The sequence below is a fragment of the Planococcus citri genome, chromosome 5 (assembly GCF_950023065.1).
Source record: "Planococcus citri chromosome 5, ihPlaCitr1.1, whole genome shotgun sequence".
NCBI classification, from domain to species: Eukaryota; Metazoa; Arthropoda; class Insecta; order Hemiptera; family Pseudococcidae; genus Planococcus; species Planococcus citri.
In genome coordinates this window covers 12357142-12380233 of record NC_088681.1, presented here as the reverse complement: position 1 = coordinate 12380233, position 23092 = coordinate 12357142, and the positions used below count along the sequence as shown (strand labels likewise).

Here is a 23092-nt window from a genome sequence, read left to right as displayed (position 1 = left end):
GAGTCGATACTTGAATGAAAACAGAAAGTTCGTTGGTAAATCTTTATTGACTTATATCAGTTATTATCGTCTTTTTTTCACTTAGCGATATTGAAATTCTCAACTTGAAAAAAAATTAATCGAAAAATCCCACTACGATGTTTTTACATTTTGGAAAAGTACAAAACTCGATATGAAAGTTACTTCTGTCTCGCTCATTTGCAAATTACCTTTCGCTAAACTACTCTTCGTGTAATAAAAATCGATTTTCAAGCCAAATTACACCCAAACAATTGAAAAAATCCAGGTACACGTACATCTCGAACCCAATTACCAAAATCTTCTTGTGGTAAATAATACCTCAGCCGATAACTCTTCGCCAATTTCCTCATCTAAAGGTATTCTAATCATAGGCTTTCGTTTCTTCTTACCTCCGGCTGCTTTACCTCCTCCCTTCTTCTTGCCCGATTTCTTTTCAGCACCGAATCCATACTCCACGAACTCTCTCGGTAACTGCATCCCAGGAGTAGTTGTCTTCGCAGACTTGGTGCTCACATAAGATACGAACGTTTGCAAAGGATCGTAAGTATACTTATCAGGTAAGCTGATCTCAGTCAAAACTTTACCCTCTACGAGTAATTTACCACTTCTCACCACCACGTATTGCCCCATGGCTCGATACTTATCCATTAAAGGCTTCAATAAAGCGTTCTGTTCGTCTAGTAGCTTTCTAGGCATATCGTGTTCGACTTTGATTCCGGTCGGTTTCAATAGTTTACGTTTGTGCAGAATTTCATTCTTAACGTCCATCTTGGTGAAAGCTACCAAAACCGGAGGTACTTTTTTAGCAGCGTCTGGATTCTTACTACGAAGATATTTACAATATCGGATATCGATTAATGTTATGTTCACGTGTAGGATTTCTTTGAATACGAAGTAGACGTAGTTCAGCAACGAGCCTTTTTCTAATACTGCCGAATTGTTGACTGCGTATAAGATCAAGTTGTAGTCTCTGGAAAATGGTAAAAAGTAAACCAATATATCAAGGTCTGAGTAATTCTTAATTAATAGATTAGCTAAATTTTTTGTTATGTAATTCGATCCTATCGCTGCTGTTCGCATTCATAAACCTCCCTCAAAATTTTGATTCACTGCTTACGTAGTCTTGAGTCATTCCTTCATATATGTAGGTACTTGTGATGAGAATTGAGAAATAAAAATAATGAGTTTTCTCATCTTCTGCCTTTCTCTAAATTAATTATATGGGCTCGATCCAACAATATTACAATAGTTTTTACGAAAATCTTCGAAATCAACGTTGTCAACAACTGAGGTTATTCTATTTCTTAAACTGTCTCCGAATTTTGAAGCTTTTTTCTTTTTTCAAAGACTGAGAGGCAAAATAAAAAAATATTCCAAGTTTTTTCACCACCGAATATGAATATCAACTCGAATTAGAATAAACTGTCCTTCTGGTGTATTTTTTTTATTACTTAGTTCATCAAAGAGCTCCAATTCCCTCTTTAAAATTTCACTCAAACTAAATTTAATTACTCTTAAGTGATTTTCATTCGCCCAAATTTTTTTATTATCGAAATTGGTTGAAAAAACGAAACACAGTATTTCCTTATCTTGAAACAGCTGTTCAAAAACACACGTGGATGTATTATAAGTTGCTGCGTTATTTCTTGAAGGAGGAACTGCTTGAAACAAAGCTCAATTTTCCAACGAAATGGTTATAAAATGAATACCAGTGATTGATCCTCGAATCTCAATTTTGATTTTTTTTTCTTCCAATATTTTTCACATTTTTTCCTTTTCTTCCACCAAATGTCAATTTGAAATGGTTTTTTTTTTTTTTTAAATAAATCAGAAAAAAAAACTTTTGATCAGAAATTGATTAGTGGACAAAAATTAGAATTTGTACTCGATATCAAAACTATCAAAGAGAAATTCTAAAATAATGAATATTCATTTGAGGTAATGTTAATGAGTGTTGATTGGACCTTCTGTATCATTAACTTCCCAATCCCAATTTATAAAATTTCAACATAAAACTCATAAAAGTATCAAACAAACTCCAAAAACAAGCTTTTTAGCTGGAAAATTTCTCCAAGTAAATGTGCCAGTTTAGGAGCAAGGAAGGATCGAATGAAAATTGATCCAACATTTTTTTTCAGAGCAAATTTTTCCATTTTCAAAGAATATCAGAAAAACTAGAAATAATTTTGAAAGCAAGAGGAATAAATGAAAAATTTTATTTATTGAGACAATTTTAGCAGAAAAGCAGAACTTGAAGCAGTAATAATTATTTCAAACGTTGTTTCAATTGGGCGGGGAGGGGAGGGGAGGGGAGAGGAAGGTCGTAATATTTATTCAAGTTAAAGTTTTTCTAAACAGGTATTACATAATTAAAACTTGAAAAAAAATTGAAATTCTAAAACGAAAAATCGAATGCATAATTTCTGAGTTTGATTGCAACTTCTTCGCAATTTTCAAGTTTTGCAAGAAAAAAAACATGACTGACTTTTTTTGCAAGTTGGTCGAAAAAAAATTTTTCTGCAAGTTTTAGTTTATTCAAAAAAGCATGAATGTTTTCTTGAACGTTTGACAGAAAGGGACTTTTGTGTAAGAAAAAATTAGACTTGATTCGCAATTTTGAGAAAAAAGCAAAACATTTTTGAAAGTTTCTTGGTCAAAAAAAGTGCAAGTTTTGCAAAAAAAAACACAACTTTTTTTGCAAGTTTGTCAAATTTGGTGGAAAAATTAAAACTTTTTTTTTGTAATATTGACAAAAAAGTAAGACTTGACTACAAATTTTGTCAAAAAAACGTTTTTTTTTTTTGCAAGTTTTGGATAAAAATCAGGGCATTTTTGAACGTTTGACAAAAAAAATGCCTCTTGCGAGAATTTGGTCTGCGAAAGAAAAGAAAACACGAGCTCTTTGTTAGTTTGTCAACAAAACTTTTTGTACGTTTGATTTTTTTACAATTTTTGTAAAAAAGAAACAATTTTATTTTTTTTAAACCTTAGGCAAATTTTATTCAAAAAAAAACAAGACTTTTTTTGCAAGTTTAAAAAAAACAGAACCTAGCAAGTTTTGTCAAAAAACAGGGATTTTGTTTAAAAGTTTGCCAACGATTTTTTTTAGCAATTTTGGCAAAAAAAGGAGTTTTTTTTACTTAGTAAAAAAAAAAAAAAAAAAAAAACAAGACTCTTACAAGTTTGTCAAAAAACAGACCATTTTGGTGAATTTCAACCAAAAAACAAAAAACCATGGCTTCAAAATCAATCTTTTCAATTGTTCAAATTCATGGATCAAATTTGGGAAGTTCAAAATTTGGATCACAGTTTTCAATTTTATTTTGATTTTTTTTGAGGCTTTAAATTTTTCTATAGATTAAGTAGGTTAATATTAATTTTTTTTCAAGTAAAAAAAAAAAAACAAGAAAACTCAAAATGAGTAATAAAAAAATTCAAACTTGAAATTTTCATAGCAAAATTATTGAAAATGAACGAAAAACCCTGAAAATTGTCGAAACGTTCATTTAAAATGAAATGAAAAGTAATTGAAAATCAAAAAAGGTTTTTTTTTAAATCCTGAAACTTGAAAAAATGTTTACTCCAAAACTTTTTAATCATCAAATTGACATTTTTAAAACAATTTTGAACCAATTTCAAGCAAATTTAGTGTCCGAACAATTTTTACAATTTTTAGAAACAGCTGTAACAATATTTTTCACCAAAGGTCGCAATTTTAGTCAAATTTTTCAATATTTCGAGTAATTACTAAAATGTGACCATTTTTGAACTTTAAAAATTCGAAATGTTTGCAAATTTCTTGATACTTATATTACTTCGAATTGAATGATTTTAGCAACGAGTTTTTTAAAACCAATTTTCATCATTTTAAATAATTTAAAAAAAAAATGTATCACAATTTCAAACTTTCTAAAAATAATTTTTTTCAACATTTCTGCAATTTTTATGGTGTTTAAAATGTTGTAACGATAATATTGAACAATTTTTGCAGCGAGTAAGTTTGAGGAAGAACTTTTGAAGAAAAAATTGAATCAAATGTAAGTAAATCGATCGCCATTTTTTATCACTTTTTTTTTGTAAAATTTCATCAATTTTGCTGATAAAACTTTGATTTTTCAATAACTAAAATTCAAAAAAAAAATTGAAAAATTGTTCTTTATTCTCATTTTTTAACGTGGTACGAATTTCAAAAATTTTACCTTATCTTAACTACCTTCCTTCTTTTTTCCTTCTTCTTCTCGTGAAAATTGAATAATTATGGATCAATTTTTCAATTTCGGACTGAAGAAAGAATTTTGTATAATTTTTTCTAACGAAACTAAAAAAAAAAGAAAAAAAACATTCGTTCAGTTTTTGAAGACTGGCCAACCCCTCCCCCCCCTCTTCCTACGTATTATACTTAAACCGCAATTTTCAGGTACATATATCAAGTTTTTCTACGCTTATGTGGCTTTTTATAAAAAATCCAACAAAACTGAAACTAATCCTCATAAGAAGACGAACACATCAAAGCATCATCATGCATGTAAATTACATCGACAGATTACAAATTATTTAAAAATCAATGACGTCTCGTTCATTATTGCATTAAAAAAAAAGAAAAAAAATCAACACAAAGATTACATCTGCATTACAACGGAAATTTCATCAATAAGCTAAAGATAACGAAACTATGCAAGTACATATTTTTCCAAGGCTTCGAATAATTTTCTTATTTTTATATTTTTTTTTGTGTTCGTTAAATCATTTTTTAAAATCTAAATGACCCTACGAATAAAAACAACCTCTCCGTGAATCACTGAATGGCAATTTTAAACCAAAATGAGCTCATTTTTGCGATCGTTCGAGTCGGTTTATGATTTTTTCCGCGATGTTTTTCTATTTCGAGAGGATAATAAAATATTGCCTTATCTTTGATAAAGCGTAAAATAAAAATCGATAAGGAATATTGTCAAGTACACAATATTTGCCAAATTGCATGCACCCAATGTCAATGCTTTTTCAACACGTTCAGACACGATTAAAACGTGTGTAAAACGCTCGTTTCATCTTATATGTATTTCGGTCCATATTATACGATGCTGATGACGATGACTTTTAGTCGGCAGACTACGAGAGAGAGAGAGAGAGAGAGAGACCAGCAAGCAGCAGCAGCAAAGAGTGGGAGATGAAAATATACACCGTGAAAACACAAGCTTCAAACGACGCACATGCAGCGACCAGCCACAGTGTACTCAATGTAAACATCACTTGTTATGGTTAGTAATAGTTTTATAACGACACAACTCGCTAATATCAACACATGTCGTGCTAATTTACTACTAGAAAAATTTTCGTATTTTTTTACGTAGGTACTTTTAAAGTGATTTTTCGAGATTAAATTTCGGTGTAAAATTTTTCATTAAAAAATTACCTATCGTTTTTTTTCTTCGGTGATTCGCGATGAAATTTCGTCGAGTTAAAATTCGATTACGATTCACGTGATGATGTTTTTCAAATTTATTCGTATGTGTTTCGCGTATTAAAATGACAATTTTTTCGTCTGTGTATCTGCGAATTTAAATCATGGAGGCGAAAAATTCTGCGGCACGTGTGCAGCGTAAGTTATTTAAATGAATCGCCTATCTACGATAATACCCTATCTATAGTTCGTTATGTTTTTCAATTAACGTTTGCCCCTCCTTGATTGAGATAAAATAAGGCTTTGACTCGATTATTGGCATCAATGAATTTTTAAAATTTTAAAAATATCCTATAACAAAGATTTGCAATTTTTTTTTCTCAAAAAAATGTCTTTTTTTGAAATTATTCGATAGTAGGTATTAATTAATGTACACAATACCAAATGCAAATACAAAATCAAATTGTTGGCATTCTGATCGACTTCCAGCGTTAAACTTTCTAATTAATGCCTCAGGAAATATCATTTCAACGAAATTGATTGATAAGAGAACAAACACGTCGGTCGTCGATAAATGATCGTTAATCACGTTTCGTACGAATAATCTCACTTCGAAGTGAGAAAGAAAGATGAAACGAGGAAGGGAGATGAAATGCGATTTAAATTGATTTTTTTGAATTCCATCTCAAAATTTTCAAAGAGATAAAAAATCAAAAATTGAGGCAATTAAATACGAGTACCTACAAGACGAATTTTTAAACCGAACTGAAAAATTCAAAAAAACATTCAAAAATTAACCTCCAGGAAAAATTTTAAATCTCGAATTTCAACATTTTTAATTTTTTGCGAATATTTGAAAATTACAATTCAGCTTATTCTCTGATGAAAAAGTTGAAATTTGAGTTTTACTCAATTTTTGACGTCCTTGTGGACGTTTTTGAAAGCTGAAATTTTCATCATTTATTCTCGTAAAAAAATTAAAGTTTGATTAAATGGAGGTAACAAGCTGGCAATTTATTTTCCCTTATTCTCAGCCCCCCTGCCCCCATAGTAATTTCGAATTATTCTAAAATTCTAAGCAGATTTTTGGATTTTAATAGTTCAATAAATGCGGATTTGATCAGGTAGAAGTGGATTTTGAAAAATTGTATCTAAATCATTCGAAAAGATTACCAGAAAATTAAATCTAAATTTTTAACAGAACATTAAATGCAAATTTTTAGCAGAAAATTTGATCCCAATTTTTACCACAAAATTTGAATCCAATTTTTACCACAAAATTTAATCTAAATTTTTACCAGAAAATTTGATCCAAATTTTTACCAGAAAATAAAATCCACATTTTAACCAAAAAATTTGAACCAAATTTGAACCAGAAAATTTCAACTAAATTTCAACCAGAAAATTTGATCCAAATTTTTACCAGAAAATAAAATCCACATTTTAACCAAAAAATTTGAACCAAATTTGAACCAGAAAATTTCAACTAAATTTCAACCACAAAATTTGAACCAAATTTCAACCAGAAAATCTGAACCAAATTTCAACCAGAAAATTGAACCAAATTTCAACCAGAAAATTGAACCAAATTTCAACCAGAAAATTTGAATTGAATTTGAACCAGAAAATTTGAACCAAATTTGAACCAAATTTGAACCAGAAAATTTGAATTAAATTTGAACCAGAAAATTTGAATTAAATTTCAACCAGAAAATTTGAACCAATTTTGAACCAGAAAATTTGAACCAATTTTGAACCAGAAAATTTGAACCAATTTTGAACCAGAAAATTTGAACCAATTTTGAACCAGAAAATTTGAACCAATTTCAACCAGAAAATTTGAACCAAATTTCAAACAGAAAATTTGAACCAAATTTGAACCAGAAAATTTGATAAGAATTTTCACATCGTACTGAATTTTTTTCGGTCCCTTCCCTATTATAATAGAACCAGAATATCCAAAAATCCACTGGAGCCTCCATAATGGTTTGAAACCACCATACATTCATCAGTTGGGAAGGAGAGGGGGTAGCCACAGAAGCCATCTAAACTTATTAGAATTTTGTTTTTCTTTCTTTTTTTTTTTTTTTTTTTTTTGTTGAAAGTAAACCAAATCTGGAAATCTGGACATACAAAAATTCTCCATAATCAAAAATGAAAATTTGACTCTTAATAATTATTTTTCTTAATGAAGTATTTTTGGATGCTCTTTCAAATTTTTATCGCTCGACGTCACATCAAAATTGTTTACCATCTGAACAAAAAAATTTAAGGTTCTCAGCAGCAAAATTCAAAGTTCTGGTCTATATATTTTTTAAGATTTCCGAGCAAATGCAGAAAAAAATCAATGATGAATTTTGATATCTATTTTTTTTAGGAATTTCAATTTCATTTTTTAAAAATTTTTTTAGGGAATCTTTCATCCAGACAACTTTACAGAAAAATAAATGAAAATCAATAGACAGTGGGTCTCAAAATGCTAGAAAAATTGAATTGATACCTGTAAACGACATTTTTGGGGGTTTTAACAGTCAAAATTAAATTTTTCAAAATTCAAAAAATGAAAAGTTTTTAAGAACTGTTTTTTCAAAAATCGACGAGTCACAAAAAAAAAATTATTTATAACTAGAAAAACTGATTTGCAAAGCTTAAATTTGTCCAATAAATATTTTCTCAATTGTACATATTTGCCAAGTTTCATCTCCCTGATCGATTTTTTAGATTTTTTTTCCTGCTTAAGGAAATTTCTGATTTGAAAATTTTGCTCCAAAGTACCCCATGAGAGAGTCCTAATTTGAAAAATAAAACTAAATTTGAACTAAGCTTCCCTTTTTTAGTGAAATTTGATCAAATTTAGTCGTAATTTGGAACCCATAAAAATACCAAAAAAATTTCATTTTTGCTCATTAATGAACCCCCCTTCCCCCCACCCCACCCCACTAACACAAACACACATAAAACCAACTGTAAAATTTAGAAGCTTACAAAAATTATTCTTTGAAAAAACGCCAAGAGCAAAAATATACTTACCAAATTTTTGTAAATCAAAAACATAACTTCAGTTTCAAGTTTGTTGAATAACTTGTTTTTTTAACGATAATTTCCCTCTTGAATCTACATTTTTGATGAAATATAATATATAATTTTTTCCAACACTTTGCAAATTTTATAAGTCTGTTTTTTTCTAATTTTTTCAGTTTTTTTTTTTTTAATGAAAAAGAGTGAAATTTCCTAAAACGAGCAATAAATTGAGTCAACAGCATTTTGTTGATAAGAGAGCACCATAGCATAACAATTCTCAGGTTCAGTGACCTTTTCATCTGAAAAAGTTATCTATTTTATGAGAGACCTAAATTTTGAAGAAAAAAAATCAGAAATTTTGTCAACTTCGAGTTTAAGACTTGGTCATTTTATGCCCTAAGAAGATATCTTGCATTAAATTATTTGGAAAATTCTAAATTTTTATTTTTCACGAAAATTAAGCCCATTTGAAGAAGGGGTGAGGGGAGGGGAGATTGAAAATTCTTTAGTTCAAGACCAATAATGAACGATTTTTCAAAAACACTGCAAAAATCATCTCACTCTCCGAAAGAATCAATATCCTTTATGAAATGCATCTTAAGGAATATTACGTAATTTGAAATTATAAAACCACAAATGGCTCTTTCAAAAGACAAATGAGGCAATTTTTTCTAAAGAATTTCATCACAAGCAGCATTCCTAGAAAATTTTGCAATTAAAAAAACATTACATATTATTCTGATCGGTTGATCAACATCCAATTGTTATGAAATTGGTATTTCTTTCTTCAAACAGTAAAAAACCCTACTTGATAAATTAAAAATAGCGACCAATGTGACTCTTGTAAGTGTAAGAAAAGAAAGGGTAATTTGATTCTGTAATCGCATAACAATGATGTAGCCGTAGGTATTAGTCAATTCAATATTGCGGATTGGAATTTGAAATAAAATATAAATTTTCAAAACTTGCCTAGGTAAGAAAATAATTCAAAGATGCCAATAAATTGAGTAAGTAACCTTACCTACTTTTTGCCTTAAATAAAACTGACTCAACAGCATTTCACCCAGATACATCTTTTTGTGGCCTTTGTGAATAATACATTGTGTTCAAGTAACAGTTTGGCTAATTTTGTGACGCATAATACTATATATTTTGCCTGGATGATTAAATATTCAATTCATAATTCGAGATAAGTGTTCAACAATCGTCACTCATAAACTTGAAATCTCATCTAAGATTGTACTCGAACCCATACACATTTAGAGAAAGGTTTGTTGGTAATCCTGTTCACTCACCAACTCACAACAAACTTCTGGTTCTGGTTTCATCAAAAATAATTATAAATATAGGTGTATAAATAAATCCAAAATCACTTACCTCACACCGATTGTGTAATCTGAGACATAATTCCAGTTGGTAGTCATAATATATTCCTCTGCCTGGCCATATCTAGTCGGTGCTTTCTCAGGATCATGATATCCTTCTTCGTATATAGGTGAAAATGTACTTCGAGTCTCACCTAGTTCATCGTATAAACGTTCCAAAGAATTATTCGTTGATAATTTGGGTGTCGAGGAATTGAGCATCCCAGGTTCGGTTGATATTTCTACGACATTTTGAGTCTCATTGAGTTTTTTTGATGAAGAAACAATATCCTCTGGAGAGCTGATCGGTTTCGAAGAAGTTTCAACGATTTGTTCGAATTCAGTAGCGTTGTTGATTATAGATTCATTCGAGTTTTTCATCAGTTCGGTAATTTGGCTCGTTTGTTCTGAAACCAACGCTTGTGTCTGTGGAGTCGTAGATTCTGAATTAGTATTATCAATTTGATCGTTTGCAGCAATTAGCTGTGTAGTTGAGTTGATGGTATAAGAATCACTCGAATTGGTTATCGAGTCGGTACAAAGATCGTTGTTTGTCACAGAACTATTTTCGTTTATCTGTTTTGATAAAATTGGTGGTGGTGATGGAGTCGTCTCCTCAGTTATTGGTTCAGTGGGAAGATCGGGTAACTTGGTTGACACATTAGAGCAGCTAGTGGATGTTTCAGAGGTTGTTATCACTTCTAAATCGAAACTATTGTTCGTTTGTTCCGATACAAACGTTGGCAGTGTGGTTGCTTCTGTCTCTATAGCTTCAGTGGGGATATCATTCAACTTCGTTGACGCATCAGAGCAGTTAGTGGTTGTTATCTCATCACTAGTCTTCGTTGCTACCTCCGAGCTATTGTTCCTTTGTTCCGATACAAACGTTGGTAGTGGGGTTGCCTCCGTCTCTACCGCAAAAGTGGGGATATCACTCGACTTTGTTGCTGCATCAGAGCAGTTAGTGGAAGTTTCGGAACTGGTTGCCACATCACTAGTCTCCGTTATCGCTACTGAACTATTGTCTGGCTGCTCTGATACAAACGTCAATGGGGTTGTTACCTCCGATATCAACGAATTCCCCACATCAGAACCACCATTCGTATCTTCACTTTCAGCAGACACTGGACTGATATCATCAAAAGCACTGACCTCTTCAACTCCTTCGGTCGCTTCGTCGAATAAATCTTCCGCAATAGGATCGGTCACTTCGGGTGAAAAAGTCTCTAGATCGGTATTCTCTTCGGGGTATTCGTAGGCATCTTCTTTACCAGCAATGGCGGCCGTTCCACAACCCGGAATCAAGACGTAGATTAAATTCAAACCACTAAACTGTACGAGTATATTGCAGCTGACTATGTACCAAAAATAAAAACCAATCATGACTATTGAAAAATAAAATTAAGCATAGTAAAAAACATGGCCGCCGCGAATACCGGCTAGGTACTCTACATAACGTGGTGGTGACCGAATTAATCACATAGTATCAGTGATAACCGATATCGTTTCAATTAGGAAGTAATTTCTTAAAAGAGGATGCGAAATCTCATTCGAATTTCAGTGTGACCATGTGCCCTGGCACTTGGTACGAGCAGATTATTTACTATTTAGGAACCGACATTGTTTTAATATAGCGCTACCGCGTGTACATACCGGATCCAATATTAAGAAGAATAATGAATCGACGAATAAGAAACATTTTAATCACGTCGCGAGTTCACCTCTATATATCTTTCTACCTTGGAGTCTATTCAAAGTTTGAAAAAAAAAAATTCGCCGTTTGATAGTAAAAAAATTACCGAGTCTTTTATATGCAACGTTCAAGTAGGTATACCTACTACGACGTTTATTTATTCATAACTAATATTTTCTGTCTTCGTTGATACCTTTTTTTTTTCTATTTTCTGTTTTCTGTTCTTTACCCATCTCCTCCATCTCTCTGGATGTATTTCAATGAAACATTCGCCTGTGTACCGCTTGCGATGCTCGTGCTAAATATACATTTTCATGCACGTATAACTTTTTAAAATGTTTAACAACCAGATAGGTACCTACCTATAGTCAGAGGTGTATTTGTCTGCCTGCTCAAAATCGGAGTAAGAGGGAGGGGGAATCGACTATAGTATTCGATGAATATAAAACGTGCTAAATTATCTTACCTATATTATTACATAGAGGTATTAATGTAAGTACACGATCATTGTTAAACACGACGGCGCGTTTAAGAAGCCATTTAACATCAATTACCTCGTTACTATTTAAATTTATACCTGTGTATAAGGTATATATAAGTACCTCTGAGAGGCTGTTCAATTCACGTCGCGTGTTTCGTATTTTCACCGTTTTCCGATCAAATATTTCCGCATAACTCGGTTCAATTCGACGGTAATTAAAAAAAAGAGTTCAATTTACGCGTACGAGTTGTTAAACGTGTATACAGGGTGTCCGATAAAACATCTGTAACACTTCGAACTTGAATGGAAATTATGTAATCGAGTAAAACGAACTCCATAATACGACTCGTTTTGGAATATTGAGTGGAGAGAATGGATGGAGGGGGGGGGGAGTGAAGAGGGTGATTAAGAGACCCAGAAAGGGAGGGTATTAGTCCGGCATGTGACAATAGGAGTAATTGCACCCCCCCCCGATCCTCCGGGACAACATTTTTCTTAAAAGGGACATCCTAAGGAACATTTTAATGCAAAGTTGCCAAAAAAAAAGTTGGCCTTACTTACAAAATGGCGGCCATTTTGATTGACAGATCAGCCGAAATCGCAAATTTTGCGTTTTAACATAGGACTTGCACAAACTTTTTCAAACTTTACAAAGGTAGATCGAAAGATCACGCAAAAATTTATCACCTGTCCAAATTTCAAGTGCTAAAGTGCGTTTTTCGATTTTTGGTGAATTTTTTAAAATCGAATTTAGGCCAAAAATGAGGGGAAAAAATCAAAATTTTACTAAATTGACCAAGAAAGCTGAAATTTGGGATATACCCTATTTTCGTCATGCCAAATCGATTGGAAACGGTTTCAACCCGTTTTGAGCAGTTCTGGAGCCTCCAGCAGATTTTTGAAACTCGAAATTCCCACAAAATTCCATCAAATTGGAGTTGTAAAGCTAAAATCCATTCTAAAAACTAGTTTCAATACGCTACGAAGTACTGCAGGTGAATTTCAAGTTGTTTTGGAGCCTCGAGCCTCCAGTGACTTTTTGAAAATTCCTGAAGCCTCCAGTAGATTTTTGAAACTTTAAATTTTCACAAAATTTCATCAAATAGAGATGGAAAGCTGAAATTTACTCTACACTCCAATTTTAACACCCTCTGAAAACGACTTCTGGTGGATTTCAAGTCATTTTAGAGCCTTCAACGACTTTTTTGAAAATTACTGGAGCCTCCAGTAGATTTTTGAAACTTGAAATTTCCCCAAAATGTTATCAAACCAAGATGGAGAGTCGAAATTCATTCTGCACACTAATTTCAATACGCTACGAAGTTGACTGCTGGTGAATTTCAAGTCTTTTTGGAGCCTCCAGCAACTTTTTGAAAGGTTGTATGACGTTTTTTTTGGAAAATTGAAATTTCCTAAAAGTAGCTGGAAGTTTCAAAACCATTTGAAACCACCATGTAGTCTGCGAAGTAAATTTCAGCTTGCAAACTCCATTTGATAAATTAATGTTGGGGAAATTTCAAGTTTCAAAAATCTACTGGAGGCTCCAGTAATTTTCAAAAAAGTCGCTGGAGGCCTAAAATGACTTGAACCCACCTGAAATCGTCTTCAGAGGGTGTTAAAATTGAAGTGTGGAATAAATTTCAGCTTTCCATCTCCATTTGATGAAATTTTGTGAAAATTTAAAGTTCCAAAAATCTGCTAGAGGCTCCAGTAATTTTCAAAAAAAGTCGCTGGTGGCCCTAAAATTACTTGAACCCACCAAAAGTCGTCTTCCGAGGGTGTTAAAATTGGAGTGTAGAGTAAATTTCAGCTTTCCATCTCCATTTGATGTAATTTTGTGAAAATTTAAAAGATTCAAAAATCTAATGGAGGTTTCAAGAATTTTCAAAAAGTCGCTGGAGCCTCCAAAACGACTTGAAATTCACCTGTAGTACTTCGTAGCGTATTGAAAGTAGTTTTTAGAATGAATTTTAGCTTTACATCTCCAATTTGATGGAATTTTGTGGGAATTTCGAGTTTCAAAAATCTTCTGGAGGCTCCAGAACTGCTCAAAACGGGTTGAAACCGTTTCCAGTCGATTTGGCATGTCGAAAATAGGGTATATCCCAAATTTCAGCTTTCTTGGTCAATTTGGTAAAATTTTGATTTTTTCCCTCATTTTTGGCCTAAATTCGATTTTAAAAAATTCACAAAAAATCGAAAAACGCACTTTAGCACTTGAAATTTGGACAGATGATAAATTTTTGCATGATCTTTCGATCTACCTTTGTAAAGTTTGAAAAAGTTTGTGCAAGTCCTATGTTAAAACGCAAAATCTGCGATTTCGGCTGACCTGTCAATCAAAATGGCCGCCATTTTGTAAGTAAGGCCAACTTTTTTTTGGCAACTTTGCATTAAAATGTTCCTTAGGATGTCCCCATTAAGAAAAATGTTGTCCCGGAGGATCGGCGGGGGGGGGGTGCAATTACTCCTATTGTCATATGCCGGACTATATCCAAAAATGTCATGCATGGCACAATTTTGAAATTGAATTTTGAAAAATTCACTTTAACCCTTAAAGACCAGGAAAGCTCAAAATTGAACTTTTAATGTATCAAGTTCAAAACCTATTTTAAGTAAGATTTCAGCATCTCTCAAAGAGCCCCAATTTTGAAAAAAAAATCAAAAAAATTCCAAAAATGAACTGACATATCGATTGCTTATGATTTGAAGGCGTTGAGTTCGAATTTCGGGGCATTTTTTCGACCCGACCTCTTTGGACCCCCTTCCCCCTCTCTTCTCCATCAATGAACCTTGGCCTGATCACGGTCAATGCTCAGAAAAATGTTTAATCACGTGTGATGCGTAGTTTGATAGGTTTCCGAAGCTGCTGAGTCCGAATATCCACTTTTGTTTCAGATGACCCCTCAGAGCCCTCTCATGCTCCTTCTTTCATTTTCAAAAAAATAATAAATTTTTTGACCTGGAACCAAATCATTAATTTGTTTCGTATCCTTATCACAATGTTTTTGAAATTTTACCCAAGTTTTCACTTCACCTGCAACTGCTTGGAAATTCTATAAACGTCTCAACGCGAAATTGTTCGTCTTTTTTGACATTTCGCGACTTGAGAAATAAATTTCACCAGCCACGATAAACATCTCGTTATAGTATACTGGTAGGTAGGTATTACGCCGAGGAGAATTTCATTACAAAATTCAACGTATAGTTGTACTAGTAATACTTATACTTTGTAGTCTATAATACGTATAAACTCGACGAAAAGTTTTTATTCACAAAGCGAAGTGAAGTATGTAGTACTCGGATGCGAAACATTTTGAGTATAATTTTACAAACTTTGACGCGATGATGGTGATGCTGACCAAAGCAAAAAGGAGAACTTGTACCTATCTAATGTACATTTACAAAATACAAATACAACATAGACACACAGCAGACAGCACAGGACATAACTCTTCTCCTTCCTTATCGCGGTTTACTTTTCTATATTATATAGGTAGGTAGAGGTACGCAGGGGTACGTAAAAATCAATCGTACACGTTATTTTACTCGAGTGCGCGGCTCATTAATCATTATTAATTAAGTGGACCTAATACAAAAGGTAAATGAAATTTTGCACTGAAAAGTATCAGCTAGGTGCCTATCTATCTGTGTCTAAAAACCCCCCTATAAATACGAGTAGGTATACTGGTCTAGATATTGTACGTAAAATGAAAAGAAATTGAATTGAGCTCGGTATTTTGAAGTATAAAGGGGCATAATGGAGGAGAGGTGAGCCAGGGGTGCTCTGGCGGTTGTGTTTGAGTGTGCAAGTGAGCATTAAACTGTGTTGAATTGAAGGTAGGTACGCGTAGGTAGAGAGGTGCATCTGCATACATTTACGTATGCACGTGTTTGGCTGATATGTTTTATCACGATCTTGTATAATTAATGAGTAAAGGACAATATGTAGCATGACAACGAGTAAATTAATAAAATTTTAGATGCATTATCACTTATCAGCATAAATTTTGGTAAGAACCGCAACTTTCCTGGAAAGATGATATGGAAATGATAGTGCTTATTCAGACTAGACTACAGAAGGGAACTTGTAAAAAAAATGTGCGCAATTGCAGCACCATAAGTCTTTTAAAAGTTGAGCCAAAATCGTATTTGAAAAATTTTTGAAAGTTCAAAGTTGAATTTTTATGCTAAAGCTCAACTGTCAAATGTATGCTAAACCCAGGTGCTACGAATTGAAAATTTGAAAAAAAAAAAACTATTTTCGTTCACAAGAAAAGTTTCAATTAATTTCAAAACGAATGAAAAATTCGTGGAACCAACGGTTTGCTTGAGTTCTTGAAGTGCTAATTTTGAATTTGAAGGTACGTTTTCGATTCAAGCCCCCTCCCCCGCCCCAAAGCTCACGATAGGTTCCAAATTTCAAAAAAATTAAAAAAATTCAAGTGACCTATGATTTGCTTGGGTTTTTGAGGTGCTAATTTCGAATTTGAACTCACTTTTTCGATTCAAGCCTCCCCCTCCCCGCCTCCAGGCTCACAATAGGTTCAAATTTTTAAAAAAATGAAAAATCTGTGTGAGCAATGGTTTGCTTGGGGTTTTGAGGTGCTAATTTTGAATATGGAGGTATGTACTTTTTCGATTCAAACCCCCCCCCCTAAGCTCGCGTTAGGTTCAAAATTTCAAAAAAATTGAAAAATTCGTGTGACCTATGATTTGCTTGGGTTTTTGAGGTGCTAATTTTGAATTCGAACTCACTTTTTCGATTCAAGCCTTCCCCCCTCCAGGCTCACAATAAGTTTAAGATTTCAAAAAAAAATTGAAAAATTTGTGTGACCTATGATTTGTTTGGGTATTTGAGGTGCTAAGTTCGAATTTGGACGTACTTTTCTGATTCAGGCCTCTCCCACCAATCCAAGCTCACAATAAGTTCCAAATTTCAAAAAAATTAAAAAATTCGTGTGACCCATGATTTGTTTGGGTTTTTGAGGTACACATTTTGAATTTGGAATCACTTTTTTGATGCAAGCCTCCCCCCTCCAGGCTCACGATAAGTTCAAGATTTCAAAAAAATTAAAAGATTCGTGTGACCTATGGTTTGCTTGGGTTTTTGAGATGCTAATTTTGAATTTGAGCTCACTTTTTCGATTCAAGTCTCCTGAGGCTCAAAATGAGTTCCAAATTTCAATAACTTGAAAAATTCGTGTGACCTATGGTTTGCTTGGGTTTATGAGGTGCTAATCTTGAATTTGAACTCGCTTTTTCGATTCAAGCCTCCCCCTCTCCCTCCAAGCTCACAATAGGTTCAAATATTTTTTTTAAATGAAAAATTCGTGTGACCTATGGTTTTCTTGGGTTTATGAGGTCCTGATTTTGAATTTGAGCTCACTTTTTCGATTCAAGCCTCCCCCTCCCCCTCCAGCATCATAAAAGGTTCGAATTTTTAAAAAAATTAAAAAATCGTGTGACCTATGGTTTGCTTGGGATTTTGAGGTGAAAATTTTGAATTTGGACTCACTTTTTTGATTCAAGCCCCCCCTCTCCCCCCAAACTCACAATAGGTTCATTTTTTTAAATGAAAAATTCGTGTGACCTATGGTTTGTTTGGGTTTATGAGGTCCTGATTTTGAATTTGAACTCACTTTTTCGATTCAAGCCTCTCCCTCCCCCTCCAGGCTCATAAAAGGTTCACATTTTTAAAAAAATTGAAAGATTCGTGTGACCTATGGTTTGCTTGGGTTTTTGAGGTGCAAATTTTGAATTTTGACTCATTTTTCCAGTTCAAGCCTCCTAAGGCTCAAAATGAGTTCCAAATTTCAAAAACTTGAAAAAATCGTGTGACCTATGATTTACTTGGTTTCTCGAGATGCTGATTTCGGTTTTGAACTCATTTTTTTGATACAAGCTTCCTAGGGCTCACAATAGGTTTTCAAATTTTTTTTTAAAAATGAAAAATTCGTGTGACCTATCGTTTACCTACTAGGGCTTTTGAGGTGCTAATTTTGAATTTGGACTGACTTTTTTGATTCAAGCCTCCTGGGGCTAACAATAGGTTTCCAAATTTGATACAACCTGCCTAACGCTTACTATAAGCTCCCAAATTTAAAAAAAAAATTGAAAAATTCGTGTGACCTCTCGTTTACATGGGTTTTTGAGGTGCTGATTTCAATTTTGAACCTAAATTTTCGATACAAGCACCTCAAATTTAAAAAAAAAAAATTGAAAAATTCGAGGAACTGTGCTTCGTTAGGATTTTCTAAGGTACTGATTTCAAATTTCAACCCACTTCTCGGGGCTAAATGGAAACCCCCAGGGTCAGAATTGTCTCTTTAACGTATGAAATCAAAATAATTGAAATCTTTTTTTATTCTCTTTCTCAATTATCTCCGGCTAGAAAGCGTGTTCAAATAATGCAGCCTCGCACAGTTCATCAGGGGGTGGGGTTAAGGGTCCACTTGCCCAATAATAACCTCTAAGTACCATTTTTTTTTTTTCAGTAGTCGACTTCTCAATAATTATGATTATATTTCTTCCCCCAACTTGTTGCAGCTCACATTTGCCCATTTATATCAATTTATATTTCATAAAAATGAATACTCTATCACTTACCTTGATAAACAGTCTCTTGAGAAGGTTCCAGTGAAATCCAGCCCATTTTTTTCTACATATTCCATCCGATATAATCCAAAAACATTGACCACGCAGCAAAACCTCCCCTTCCAAAACTCGGCTCCTTTGCTTACTGGTACATAGGTAGTTCATGATTCACTCCAAAATCCTTACACTGATTCAATTCATATCAACAGTCATTATCATGCAACCATGAATCTGTAACATGGTATGTAAAAAATAAATAAATATACAAAATCACAGTACATCTTGAAATACGTAGGTACGTAAACGTGAGTAAGCAATAGTAAGATACTAATAAGTGTTAGTGTATTAAAAATTCGATATCCGTGAAAGAAAAATAACACATTACGAGCTCGTACCTACAGTACCATGATTGTTATACCCAAAGAGTGAAAGAGAGAAAAGAGAGGAGGCGTATAAAACATTGTATGTACATAATTTCTCTACACAGCAAGTGTATGTACCTTACCTACACAGCAGTAGGTAGGTAGGTTAGTTACGAACACCCTCAACGACAACCGGCCGTACGTATTAAGTAATAGGTTAGTTATTATGACATTATCGTGATTGCCATTGAATGTACTCGTATCAAGAGTGTGTGTGTACTGTGTACTGTACTCGTAAAACATGCACCTAACAACTCGATGCAATGTCGTCGACGTCGATACATTGTCGATAGGTAATGTGGAAATTACGCAAAAACACTGGAAAACTGTTACGAGGAAAATTCCCTCGTCCAACCAGTTGCCTAACAAGAACCCGGAACAATCGTTCGATCTGTGTTGAAGAAAAGCGTTTAAAAAAATGAAATTAATACCGAGTACAATTAATTAGCACACGACGACGATGATTTACGTACATAAAAAATAAATGCATAAACTCGATATACTTAGGTAATGGTTCCTCATCCTCATCCTCTCCCTCTTTCTGTTCTTCCTCGTTTATGTGGTACCATCGCTGCACCGTGTGTTGTTTTTTTTTTCCTCCGAGGTTGCAATTTAAAAATTTTATAGTGGCCAAATGATGGTACAGATTAAATAGAATTTAAACAGGCCCTTTGACCATTTCAAATAGAATGTGTAAACAAGCGTTTCCAATTCGACGAGGAAATACATTTAAATATTTAAACAGTCGTCAGTTAGTTGTTCAGTTCAGCTCTCCTATACTCAGGTAATACTCGTCGTACGTATAATATGTTAACGTTTTGTTGAAGCTGCTATATGTGAAGGGGGGAGGAGGTCCAGAGGGTTAAAATAATGGTGCAAAAAGGACAAGGGGTGAATTTGTAGCTATACCTTTACCAATACAACGTTAATATACGTGTTATTGTGTGTATGTCAACGATAGGTGAAATTTTCAACTTTTTGACAATTTCACATTTGACCGCCATTATACGATTTATATAAACGTAGCGTATAGGTACACTCGTACCGCCACCACCATCTAGGGTAGGTATAACCAAAAACCGCGTAAATAACTCCATTAGCTGCATTAATGATGCAAATATGCCAAAGCTCGCGTTAAAGGTCCGTAAAAAGGATACGGTTTTTAAAACTACTCTCCGACTTCATTACTTTAATGTTTCATTAAAGAATCATTTATTTGCCCATCTATCCGATACGCTAGAATGATTCGCCAGCGTGTACACTTGTACATGTAGGTATCTCTATATACCACACGTATGGCTGGAGGAAAGGGTTGAAAACAGGGGCAGAGTAAAATGTGGTCGTGGATTTTTCGTCTAAAGTAGAATACGTAGAAAGCACAATGATATGAGAGCAGGGTGGAGGGACTGAGGGAGGAAGGCAACGAGCCATTATGGGATTTACTAAAAACATTGTCGAAAAAAAATACCTACATACGGAACCATTTGTCGCTATATCACGTATATGTATATGCGACAGAGCGAGAAGTGAACCAAAATTTTTCAATGTTTATCTACTTCTCGACGTATATAACAAACAAATAACATCTGCTAATACGTATACGAGGCCATCCGAACCGAGAAAAATAATATATAATCTTATTAAAACCAATATAGAGTACATTTAACGATTGTTACGTATTATAAGAAGTATATACATATAGGCTACGTATGCAAGCATTTAAACTCTACCCTGCATAATGTGGTTGAACGTACTGTAATCTTGTTACTTGTACCATAATTATAATTTTATTAGATACAAGTTGTGTTTTCAATGATGACGACGCGATGGGAATTAAAAGTTCAATTTTTGGCCTTTAACCATTAGAGCACATCTAAATTTGAATAGAAATGCGATGAAGATGAGGAGCTATTTTTTAAAAAATACATACCAGTTGTATGTGATATAAAATGGGGGGGGGAGTTGGGGTGATAACGTTTGTTCTATTTTTTTTGAGTAATCTTCTATGATGAGTGATGGGAGGGGAGGGGGGGGGTGTTGATTCACGGACAACCTCAAAATGTCGTGTAACAGCAATTGAATTTTACAAAAATTTTGCATATTCCAGAAAATTATTCACACAGCAATTTTATTAATTTTTCAAACGGTACTGTAATAATTTATCAAATTACCTGTAATTTATCACCAATTACCAGGGTTTATAAAAAATGAACAATAATTTACAAAAAATTGCAGTAATTTTCAATAATTACCAGTGATTTACATAAAATTTCCAGTCTTTATTAAAAGTTTCCTGCAGTAATTCATCAAAAAGTCATCATATTACATATCTACTAGTTTTTAGAATTTACCCTAAATCACCAAATTACAAAATTACCTCTTGGAATTTGAATTTGCCAAAAATCATCCGTAATTTATCAAAAATTTCCTTACAAGAAATTTTTGATGATTACCTACATTAGTTACTGGTATTTTTGGTAATAAATTACCCGTAATTACCAAAAATTACCCGTAATTACCAAAAATTACCCGTAATTATCAAAAGTTACCTGTAAAAATTCCAAAATTGAAAAAAATGGTTAGATAAATTAAATTCAACAAAAATTATTGGTAATTACAGATTATTTTTGGTAATTGCTGGTATTTTTGGTAATCACGGTAATTACCAAAAAATTACCCGTAATTACCAAAAAAATTACCCGTAATTACCAAAAATTACCCGTAATTACCAAAAAAATTACCTGTAATTACCAAAAATTACCCGTAATTACCAAAAATTACCCGTAATTACCAAAAATTACCCGTAATTACCAAAAATTACCCGTAATTATCAAAAGTTACCTGTAAAAATTCCAAAATTGAAAAAAATGTTGGATAAATAAAAATTAAATTCAACAAAAATTATTGGTAATTACAGATCATTTTTGGTAATTGCTGGTATTTTTGGTAATCACGGTAATTACCAAAAATTACCCGTAATTACCAAAAAATTACCCGTAATTACCAAAAATTACCCGTAGTTACCAAAAGTTACCAGTAAAAAAAATTCCAAAATTGAAAAAATTGCTAGATAACTAAAAATAAATTCACCAAAAATTATTGGTAATTGCAGATAATTTTTAATAATTACAGGTAATTACCAAAAATGCAAAAATCACTCGTAACTAGCTAATTACTAGAAATTACCTGTAAAAAAAATGCCAAAATTGAAAGAAATGTTACATAACTGTAAATTAAACTTAACAAAAATGAATGGTAATCACAGATCATTTTTGGTAATAATTGCAGGTTTTTTTGGTAATTACAGGTAATTACCAAAAATTACCAGTAATTACAAAAAGTTACCTGTAAAAATGCCAAAATTACAAAAATTGCTAGATAACTAAAATTAAATTCACCAAAAATTATTGGTAATTGCAGATAATTCAAGGTAATTACACGTATTTTTGGTAATTACCGAAAATTACCAGAAATACACTCTCAGAATTTGAGAATATTTTTCAGAATCAGATTTACTCCCTCCAAATACGCTCTTATCATTTGGGTGTGTTTTCAAGGGTTGTTACCTCCCCCCCTCCCCTCCCCTCCTCACTTCCTAAGTTTCTCGACGTAAGAACGAAAGCACGATACTCTTTCTAAAATTGTAATTGATTAGCTAAATGAGTTTTTTCTTAGCTTTCTTCGCAACAAATCCAACTTTTTTTCACTCTCATCAACGAATTAGGAAAAAATTGATTTTTGTGTCAAATTTTGGGGAATTTTTCGACACTTTTTCGATTATTTGTACCATTTTTTCGAATGAAATAATTACTAAAGCTAAAATTATCAACAAACGGAAAGAAATAGAGAAGAAAATGTAAAAATTCTATAAAATGAGCAAAAACGGGAAGTAGATGAGAAAAAATATTGAATAATAACCAATAAAATGAAGTAACAAACGTTGAAAACATTTTCAAAGTCAAATTTACTCCATGCAACAATTTTAAAAACGTATTGAAAAATTGTTAAAAATGAGTACTCTAAGATCAGAAATTAATGAAAATTCAATAAAAATTTTGAAATTGAAGCCATAAAAACTGAGAGAAATATTTC

At 32.9% G+C, this 23092-nt stretch overlaps 2 protein-coding genes across 2 annotated transcripts in view; one reads left to right on the top strand and one right to left on the bottom strand.

The window, feature by feature from the left end:
• Window positions 1-28: 28 nt before the first annotated feature.
• LOC135848940 (mucin-2-like) lies at window positions 29-11305 on the bottom strand. The gene is made up of 2 exons (XM_065369044.1): window positions 9821-11305; window positions 29-991 (listed from the first exon to the last, which is right to left on the bottom strand). The coding sequence occupies exons 1-2, from the start codon at window positions 11188-11190 to the stop codon at window positions 310-312; spliced, it is 2052 nt and encodes a 683-aa protein (XP_065225116.1). The 5' UTR covers window positions 11191-11305; the 3' UTR covers window positions 29-309.
• Window positions 5221-23092, top strand: part of LOC135848941 (extracellular serine/threonine protein CG31145) — a 107416-nt gene continuing 89544 nt past the window's right edge. The window contains exon 1 of the mRNA XM_065369045.1: window positions 5221-5620. The gene's annotated coding sequence lies outside the window, so the exon portion shown is untranslated. The remainder of the gene's footprint in view (window positions 5621-23092) is intronic.

Bases quoted from the DNA above. Each gene is read 5' to 3' on its own strand.
- LOC135848940 (XM_065369044.1), bottom strand. From the start codon at position 11,190: ATGATTGGTTTTTATTTTTGGTACATAGTCAGCTGCAATATACTCGTA. The intron at 992-9,820 runs GTAAGTGATTTT...ACCATTTTCCAG, and splicing joins GATTACACAATCGGTGTGAG to AGACTACAACTTGATCTTAT.